The sequence below is a fragment of the Ascaphus truei genome, chromosome 4, assembly GCF_040206685.1.
Source record: "Ascaphus truei isolate aAscTru1 chromosome 4, aAscTru1.hap1, whole genome shotgun sequence".
Lineage (NCBI taxonomy): Eukaryota > Metazoa > Chordata > Amphibia > Anura > Ascaphidae > Ascaphus > Ascaphus truei.
The window spans coordinates 85,838,317-85,848,316 of NC_134486.1; the positions used below are offsets into that span (position 1 = coordinate 85,838,317).

The window sequence follows — 10,000 nt, forward strand, 5'->3', positions numbered from 1 at the left end:
TATTGATAACATAGTACATTTTCTTGTGCTTTTACTGTACTTGTTTATTAAACTGAAATGGTAAATACACTAAAGTCCCCCCTCTATACACACAAACTCTGCAGCCCCCCTCTATGTACACACAAGCACACTATGCAGGCCCCTATACACACACACAAAGACTGTGCAGCCCCCCTCTATACACACACCTAATATATATATATATATTCATAAACAGTCAATACCGTTCTGTGGCCAACGAAATGCTTTTATTTGCGCGAGCTTTCGAGATACACAGATCTGTTCTTCGGGCGATTATATATATATATATATATATATATATATATATATATATATATATGCACCCACAGGAACAAAATACAGGCACACAAGAGAACATGGAGTCATGTTTCAGGTCTCGGAAATAAAAAGCCCAAATAGGGACATGAGAATTAAAAATAATTTTTAAAAAAATAATATATACACACACACACACACACACACACGTGTGAAAAAGAAAGTACACCCTCTTTGAATTCCATGGTTTTACATATCAGGACATAATAACAATCATCTGTTCCTTAGTAGGTCTTAAAATTAGGTAATAACCTCAGATGAACAACAACACATGACATATTACACCATCATGATTTATTTAACAAAAATAAAGCCAAAATGGAGAAGCCATGTGTGAAAAACTAAGTACACCTTATGATTCAATAGCTTGTAGAACCACCGTTAGCAGCAATAACTTGAAGTAATCGTTTTCTGTATGACTATCAGTCTCTCACATCGTTGTGGAGGAATTTTGGCCCACTCTTCTTTACAACGTTGCTTCAGTTCATTGAGGTTTGTGGGCATTTTTTTATGCACAGCTCTTAAGGTCCCGCCACAGCATTTCAATTGGGTTGAGGTCTGGACTTTGACTGGGCCATTGCAACACCTTGATTCTTTTCTTTTTCAGCCCTTCTGTTGTAGATTTGCTGGTGTGCTTGGGGTCATTGTCCTGTTGCATGACCCAATTTCGGCCAAGCTTTAGCTGTCGGACAGATGGCCTCACATTTGACTCAAGAATACTTTGGTATACAGAGGAGTTCATGGTCGACTCAATGACTGCAAGGTTCCCAGGTCCTGTGGCTGCAGAACAAGCCCAGATCATCACCCCTGCTCCATCGTGCTTGACAGTTGGTATGAGGTGTTTGTGCTGATATGTGTTTGGTTTTCGCCAAACGTGGCGCTGTGCATTATGGCCATACATCTCCACTTTGGTCTCGTCTGTCCAAAGGACATTGTTCCAGAAGTCTTGTGGTTTGTTCAGATGCAACTTTGCAAACCTAAGTCGTGCTGCCATGTTCTTTTTAGAGAGAAGAGGCTTTCTCCTGGAAACCCTTCCAAACAAACCATACTTGTTCAGTCTTTTTCTAATTGTACAGTCAAGAACTTTAACATTTAAACATGCTAACTGAGGCCTGTAGAGTCTGAGATGTAACTCTTGGGTTTTTCGCAATTTCTCTGAGCATTGCACGGTCTGACCGTGGGGTCAATTTGCTGGGACGTCCACTCCTGGGAAGATTGGCAACTGTGTTGAATGTTTTCCACTTTTGAATAATCTTTCTCACTGTAGAATGATGGACTATAAATTGTTTGGAAATGGCATTATAACCCTTCCCAGATTGATGGGCAGCAACAATTGGCATTGTGTTAACACACACCTGAATGCTCCAGACCAGCAAACTGCTAAAACTTCGGCTTTTATAGAGGTGGTCACACTTGCTGATGATCAATTAATCAAGGGCATTTGATTAGCAGCACCTGTCTGCTACTTAGCATCTTAATTCCTATGGAAGCAGTAAGGGTGTACTTAGTTTTTCACACATGGCTTCTCCATTTTGGTTTTATTTTTGTTAAACAAATCATGACACGGTGTAAAATGTCATGGGATGTTTTTACACATAGCTCCGCCATTTTGGCTTTATTTTTGTTAAATAAATCATGACACGGTGTAATATGTCATGTGTTCTTGTTCATCTGAGGTTGTATTTACCTAATTTTAAGACCTGCTAAGGAGCAGATGATTATTATTATGTCCTGATATCTAAAACCATAGAATTCAAAGAGGGTGTGTGTGTGTGTGTGTGTGTGTGTGTGTGTGTGTGTATATATATATACATACATATATATATACATACATACATATACCCTAAACAAGAGGCTTAGTAAAGTGTGGACAGAGGAGTGTCGCCGTACCCTTCAGGTCAATTGCTAGACTACTCACGTAAATAGCAGAAGTGGCCTGAACGATAATGCGAAAAAATAGAGATCTAGAAATGCAACATGGAAACATTTATGGCAGGGGTAGTCCATTTTTTTGAGAAGGTCCAAAATTCTTGGTCATTGTATAGTCAAAGTCAAGAAAGAATTAGCGTCGTGCTGTAGGGAAGAATTACAAATCTGTGTTGCACGTAGCTGGAACGAATTAGCACCATGCTCTCTGCAGGAAAGACATAGCATTGAAGAGACGGAGAATGGAGGTTAGAGTGCCATGGAAGGTGGGGTTATGGAAGAGTCCACTCCCAATCTATGGCAAAATAATCCATCTTTGGTAGATCACCTGGAGCTGAAGTTCTATACTCAGATCGAAGCGCATATGCTAGGTCCATGCTCTGCTTCACTTCACGACTACTGTAGCTGCGTTCTAAGACGCACTCCGCCATGGAAAGAATCCCACTTTAAAAATGAGTTGGGTCACCAGTCTGTATACCCTCAAAATTTGAAGAAGAAGAAAAAATAGGAGGTCCTGTTTCAGTGCCGGAGGGTGCAAGCTGGTAGCAAATAATGTATTTCAGTCAGTGTTTTTTATATACTAGTCCCCAGGCTGCTACAGTGCATACAGTAGGTGAACGATAGTTACATTGAGAAAATGACTAATGTATTGGTCATTCGTCCCGAGTCAGTTTAATGGGGATTGAAAAGCATTAATATGGCACACCACACATTACATCCCATTAGCATCACCTTGCTGATCAAAGATAATAGAGTTCTTAACCAAGGAATTAGTCAAAAAGTGTTCCATTTAAAAGAAAATGCATAATGGTATCACATACAATATGTTCGACCTCATAGCAGTCCCAGAAGACTGTAGGTAACACCGATTTTTAAACCTGAAGAAGTTCCGAGTCAGGCAAAGGTCCAAAGGGGAGGGAAAGAATTCAACTGGGAGGCAACGTAATGTGAATTATGGAAAAGACATGTTCTCAAAGATTCAATGCCAACTTTGTGGGATATAGAGGCTGGACACATTCACGGTTGCAATTGGTAAGAGAATGCAGCGTCTGTAATGGAGACGTTGTATTTCTTAGTTAAGTGGGTAGCATCTGTACACCAGGCTGCAAATCCAAATATTGGGAAATGGGTTGAAAGAGAAACCCTGTAGCAGGGATTATTGGATGTCCTAGGGGGTGAGCATTGGATTTATGATCAATAGCAGGCCTTCGAGGAGGAGCTTGTTTTAGTAAATGAAATACATGTATTCATATAAGTAATATCAAGTCAATAATGGACATCGTTTTGAAATGCCATAGTAGGGTTACCAGAAAGTAAAATGTAGGTAGGATGGTCTAAACCAGGGGTGGCAAACTCCAGTCCTTGGGGGCCACCAGCAGGTCAGGTTTTCAGGATCTCTCGGCTTCCGCACAGGTGGCTCAATCATAATGACTGAGCCACTGATTTAGCCACCTGTGCTGAAGCAAGGATATCCCGAAAACCTGACCTGTTGGTGACCCTCAAGGACTGGAGTTGGCCACCCCTGGTCTAAACGTTATCTGATTAGTGTAATTTTATAGAAAGATGGCTCCCCCCTTGGTGGATTACAATGTCAGTATTTTGAGAGTGTGTCTTAAAGCTGCAGACCAAGCAATATCCTACATGTGTTTTTTTTAATAAATCAGTTATGTACTATGAGAAAATACTTGTAGCATTTTTTTTAAACAAGCATTTTTTTGTTTCTATAGCAACCATTTACAAAGTCACATCCCCTTCCTCTTCTGAAACAGGCTCTGGCACACATCTTTGTGAGCCTTGCCCTCTCTCTAGCAGTGCACCAATTATAGCTAGTGACTGCCTGGTCACAGGATCTTCCCCACAGAACTTTGCATCTTTGGTCCTCTTCTGCTGCACTGACAGCCATTTAGTGAACCCCCGAACTGAATCTTCGCCGATCGATCACAGGAGAACAGATCGATTGGCAACTTAGCTAATTACTTATCATTGCGTGGATTGTATTGATGCACATATTAATGGGAAAAATTAAAAATGTTAAAATAAAACTACTGCTTGGACTGCTGCTTCAAAAGGGCAGTTCAACCTAGCGGCTAAAAATATATTTTGCTTTTAATAACTTATAAGTGCAATTAGCTTCCTTAGAAAGATTCAATAACACTTAAAGTAACCGTCTACTTATTGCAATCTTGTGAAAAATGAATATGAATCGGTATGAATCAGCTAACCATGTCTATCTGTTTGACTAATGATGGCAGCTTAATTAAAAGTCCAAAGCCAATAAAGAAACGTTGAAGACCATACCATGTCTTTTAGTAATAAGATCATTAGTCAAACATCGTAACGCCATTTCTTTACCGTTCAAATTACAGAAGTTTAAAAATCTGTTTATACTTATCAGATTTTTTTTCTAGGTGTCAAATCAGCCTCATTTATCCCGGAAAGGGACTTTTGCAGACATTTAGCTGCGGCCAAAAATGTTTTGCAGACATTTAGCTGCGGCCAAAAATGTTTTGCAGACATTTAGACCGCAATTCACCGCACTTCTGCCGCCCGGCATGCCTAGTACCGTGGCCACCGCTTCACGAGACTGGGAACACCGGCGGCCGAAGTGCGGCAAATTGTACAGCGGCACACATCTGCACTCTCTTTTCTAGGTGTCTTGTATGGGGTATATATATATTCAGTCTCCACTTGTGCTTTTGTATCTTGACAAAGGTCCCAAAAAAGCCCAAAACGTTGATCGACATTAAATCTGAAAATTGTGTGTGTGTGTGTGTGTGTGTGTGTGTGTGTGTGTGTGTGTGTGTGTGTGTGTGTGTGTGTGTGTGTGTGTGTATGTACTGTATGTATATATATATATATACACATATACATATACACACACACAGTACGTACGTGTATATATTTATAAAATCAAAAACTAATAGATGATATAGTTCTGTGGCTAACGAAATGTTTTTATTTGTGCGAGCTTTCGAGATCTCTGATCTCTTCTTCCGGCGGTGTTACAATGAATAAAGCTCGCACAAATAAAAGCATTTGATTAGCCACAGAACGGTATCGTCTATTCATTTTTGATTATTAAGCTCGGCTAATATGGTACCGATACTTCTACATACATACATACATACATACACACACACACACACACACACACACACACACACACACACACACACACACACACACACACACACACACACACACGTGACCTAATCTAACCTAATTTTAAGCCCACAATTACCTAGAACTGTAGTGTTGAAGATTGTATGGTGTCAGCATATAATAAATATAAGTCTGCACAAGACTCTTTAAATGGTTCCGTCACATCTAACTCCACAAATCTGAACTAATGGGTTATTACAAGATCAGACCTAGAGGAAAGGAGAGCCCAGAGACTGCAACATTACACTTAAAGATGCACAGAACAAAATATTACAAATGATTTATATGCATTCACTGACAGCAAGTTACAAACTGCCATTAATACATAAGGACTTAAGGCTGCGCTTATAGTGCCTGGCGACGCGACGTCGCTCAAAAAAACAAATCCATTGAATCCGTCGCATGCGCTTATAATAAACGCGACAGAGCGACCAAAAATTTGGATGCCAGTGAAATTTGATTTTTTTAAGAGACAGTCGCCACATGTGACTGTCTCTAAACCAATCACAGAGCGCTGCCTTCCTCCTTGGTGTCGTCACTGGCCTTGTCGCCATCAACGTCGCTTAAAACTAAAGTTCAACTTTCGCCAGTGGCGACGGCATCGGTCGCGTCGCCGGCACTATAAACGAGGCCTTAGAAGTGAACATGCCTATATAAATCATTTGCGTTCCTGAGTAGTTGCAGAATTTGAGCCCCTATATAAAGCTAAAATAGAATATTACATATTATATCATTTGTAAAGCAACTGCATATCTACTTATATTAATAGTACGATAAATTGAAACTACAATAAATGCATGTTTCTGTTTAAGCCATCATGTAATAGGCCTTGTATGCTTTCTGCTGTCATTCTATCTTTTCTGTTTAATACGGTGCAGTCCACAGTAGCGCTATAGGCTTATATGCTTGTAGAAGTGTATAGAAGGTTTGCTTTTCTCAGTCATTTTGCTTTCTATTAAATACATTTGAACGATACGGTTGTGAAATAAATAAGTAAATAAAGCCAGTTTTAAATAAATTATATGGTTTGGTCTTGTTTTTCAAGAGGTTGGTCAGTGCATGCGGGGTACGTAATACAATACAATGCAGGTAAACCCGTGCGAGTCTCACGGGTCCCTCACGGGTCTGGCGTGCCAGCCTCACGGGTCTGGCGTGCCAGCCTCACGGGTCTGGCGTGCGAGTCTCACGGGTCCCTCACGGGTCTGGCGTGCCAGCCTCACGGGTCCCTCACGGGTCTGGTGTGCCAGCCTCACGGGTCTGGTGTGCCAGCCTCACGGGTCTGACGGGTCCCTCACGGGTCTGGCGTGCCAGCCTCACGGGTCCCTCACGGGTCTGGCGTGCCAGCCTCACGGGTCCCTCACGGGTCTGGCGTGCCAGCCTCACGGGTCTGGCGTGCCAGCCTCACGAGTCCCTCACGGGTCTGGCGTGCCAGCCTCACGGGTCTGGCGTGCCAGCCTCACGGGTCTGGCGTGCCAGCCTCACGGGTCTGGCGTGCCAGCCTCACGGGTCTGGCGTGCCAGCCTCACGGGTCTGGCGTGCCAGCCTCACGGGTCCCTCACGGGTCTGGCGTGCCAGCCTCACGGGTCTGGCGTGCCAGCCTCACGGGTCCCTCACGGGTCTGGCGTGCCAGCCTCACGGGTCTGGCGTGCGAGTCTCACGGGTCCCTCACGGGTCTGGCGTGCGAACCTCACGTGTCTGGCGTGCGGCGGGCGAGCCTCACGTGTCTGGCGTGCCAGCCTCACAGGTCCCTCACGGGTCTGGCGTGCCAGCCTCACGGGTCTGGCGTGCCAGCCTCACGGGTCTGGCGTGCCAGCCTCACGGGTCTGGCGTGCCAGCCTCACGGGTCTGGCGTGCCAGCCTCACGGGTCTGGCGTGCCAGCCTCACGGGTCTGGCGTGCCAGCCTCACGGGTCTGGCGTGCCAGCCTCACGGGTCCCTCACGGGTCTGGCGTGCCAGCCTCACGGGTCTGGCGTGCCAGCCTCACGGGTCTGGTGTGCCAGCCTCACGGGTCCCTCACGGGTCTGGCTTGCCAGCCTCACGGGTCTGGCGTGCCAGCCTCACGGGTCCCTCACGGGTCTGGCGTGCCAGCCTCACGGGTCCCTCACGGGTCTGGCGTGCCAGCCTCACGGGTCCCTCACGGGTCTGGCGTGCCAGCCTCACGTGTCTGGCGTGCGAGCCTCACGGGTCTGGCGTGCACCTCACTGATTACCTTTCTCTCAGACTTTAGTAGGGTCTCACAGATATATGGCACTTCTTCTCCAACAAAATGTAATGTTTGGGTCCAAGACCCTCACATCTCGCAGATTCATTTCCTTGGAGGTTGCCAACTTTATGCTGGCCCTGTCAGCACCAAAGAGGTTAAAGAAGTCATTTGTGAAAACCTGATGGCGTTTCCTTCTCTACATGAAATATAAAGGCCCCTTCATGATGCCGTCTGTAGCAATCTCCACCATTGATACAGAAGGAAAAAAAACAAGGAAGGTAATTTGTCAAATTATACATGGTGGACGGCCACTGTCAAACTCTGGCTATGCTTGCTGAGAAATACACAGGTTAAAAAGCTTGTTCTTCCTCCCTCTGTCCCCACAGCTGTCCATCAAAAGCAGCCTTCTCCCCGCGGTCTATTAAATATTTCCTTCGCAAATCAATTTTACACATGATCAGCCCATACTCCTACTGAGCTGAACCTCCCCGTTAATTAAGTGAAGAAATTACCATATATATTATATTAATGCAAACATCATTCAGCTGGTAATTCACGGCTGATCTGGATAATGGAAAGGTTGAACACCCATTAACCCGAGCCAACAAAATGGGCTGGCTTGGAAATTCTAGCAGGTCTCCTGTGACTTGTCCCACTAACTGCAGCACTGCGGTATCTGCTATTGTAATAATTAAAATCCTGCCTGCTAAATCAATACTGGGATCTCTTTATGGGAAGTGCCCTCGATGGAAACGCCTCAAAGAAGATGGGGGACCCTGCAAATGGGAGAAATTCAATTTTTCTCTCTTTTTTTTTATCTGTCAATTATCACCGCACTGCAGACTAATTCAGCACTATGCCCCTTTCCAAGTGCTTTGAATGCACTGGAGATCGACATCTCCAAAAATAAAAAAAAGAGGCAACATCTCATTTCAAACCAATAAAAGCCCCATTCTTTTCCCATGCAGTGTAGAATTATCAGCAAATCAGAAAATAAGAAGGGGAAAAGAGGAAAATAAAATACATTTAGCACTTCATCTTCTGAAGGTTTCCTCTGGGTTTCGGTTATCACTGGCGCTTCTTCGTTCCCTCTTCTGGCGTCCTCATGCAGTGATCTCTGCCTTTTCATCTCTTAAAAAAAAAAAGAAATAGGGGGAGGGAGGAGAAGCAAGTTAAATTGTGGTTCGAAATAGGCAACTGATGGGCATACAACACTGACCGCAAATCTATGTGTTAAGGAATTCGTGGCAGCAAAGGTCTTAACAGTGAATCTAGTCTCGCATGAATAATGATATATATATATATATATATATATATATATATATATATATATATATATATATATATCAAGGCTGTTTGCACACATCTCTTCTCTACATCATTAGCACAGACAGATTTTAGTATCATTAGTTGGACTGACAAGCGTCTAGGTTTACCCCTGTGCTTGTTGCTTGAAGTCCATGAAAGGGGAGAGGAAAAAGTAGATGTCAGGATAAAGCTGCTATGCGGATGCCTCACTACCCCCTTTTTTGTGGTTGTTGAATGTTACACTTTGTATAGTATGCACACTGACACAAGGAGAGTGTTAAGTGATTATAGAAGAACATTGGTAATTTTAGAGAGGTAAAGGTAAGATTACCTCTAAAAACAAGAAAACAGCATTGGAAAAAAATCTTCTTTTAAACAATTATTTCCATTACACAGAAGATGCATAATGCTGGATGGGAATTCCAGATGGTGTACTCTAGGAGTGGCCAACTCCAGTCCTCAAGGGCCACCAACAGGCCAGGTTAAGGATATGCCTAATTCAGCACAGGTGGCTCAATCAGTGGCTCATTCGTCGATTGAGCCACCTGTGCTGAAGCAGGAATATCCCTAATACCTGGCCTGCTGGTGGCCCTTGATAACTGGAGTAGGCCACCCTTGGTGTAATGCATATAAATATTGTCAGGACACAATGCTGCTTGGCTTATCTCACCCCAGTGCCATCGATCAGGTCATACCATTATAAATGGTCTTAGTGAGATTAAACAGCTAGAATGTTCCATGTTCCATTAGGCGCAGATCATGGGCCCTATTATTTTATCACTAGATCATGGAACTTCTAGCTATCGAACATTCTGATTGGTTCATGAAATTCAAATGGGTATCTCCTTACTCAATTGTTAAAACACCTTCAAATGTCCCACTTATCCAATAATACTTTATTTTTTTGTTAGCCTATGTGAATAAGGTTAGTGAAACCTATCTTTTATGACAAAAGAGGGTGTCTAACTTGCAGAACTCATAAAAGTTCTCTCACTCTTCTCAGGAATCCAGTGAATGAGACAACCTTTTATCCCAGAAAATGGCAGCTTCCGGAGACAAAAATAT

At 43.5% G+C, this 10,000-nt stretch overlaps 1 protein-coding gene across 9 annotated transcripts in view; it reads right to left on the reverse strand.

Moving 5' to 3' along the window:
- The window catches only part of EHBP1 (EH domain binding protein 1), a 428,910-nt gene that overhangs the window by 67,242 nt on the left and 351,668 nt on the right, over window positions 1-10,000 (reverse strand). For all 9 annotated transcript variants that reach the window (XM_075596145.1, XM_075596151.1, XM_075596150.1 and 6 more), the window contains one exon: window positions 8,652-8,758. In XM_075596145.1, the coding sequence (XP_075452260.1) occupies window positions 8,652-8,758 (107 nt within the window). The remainder of the gene's footprint in view (window positions 1-8,651; window positions 8,759-10,000) is intronic.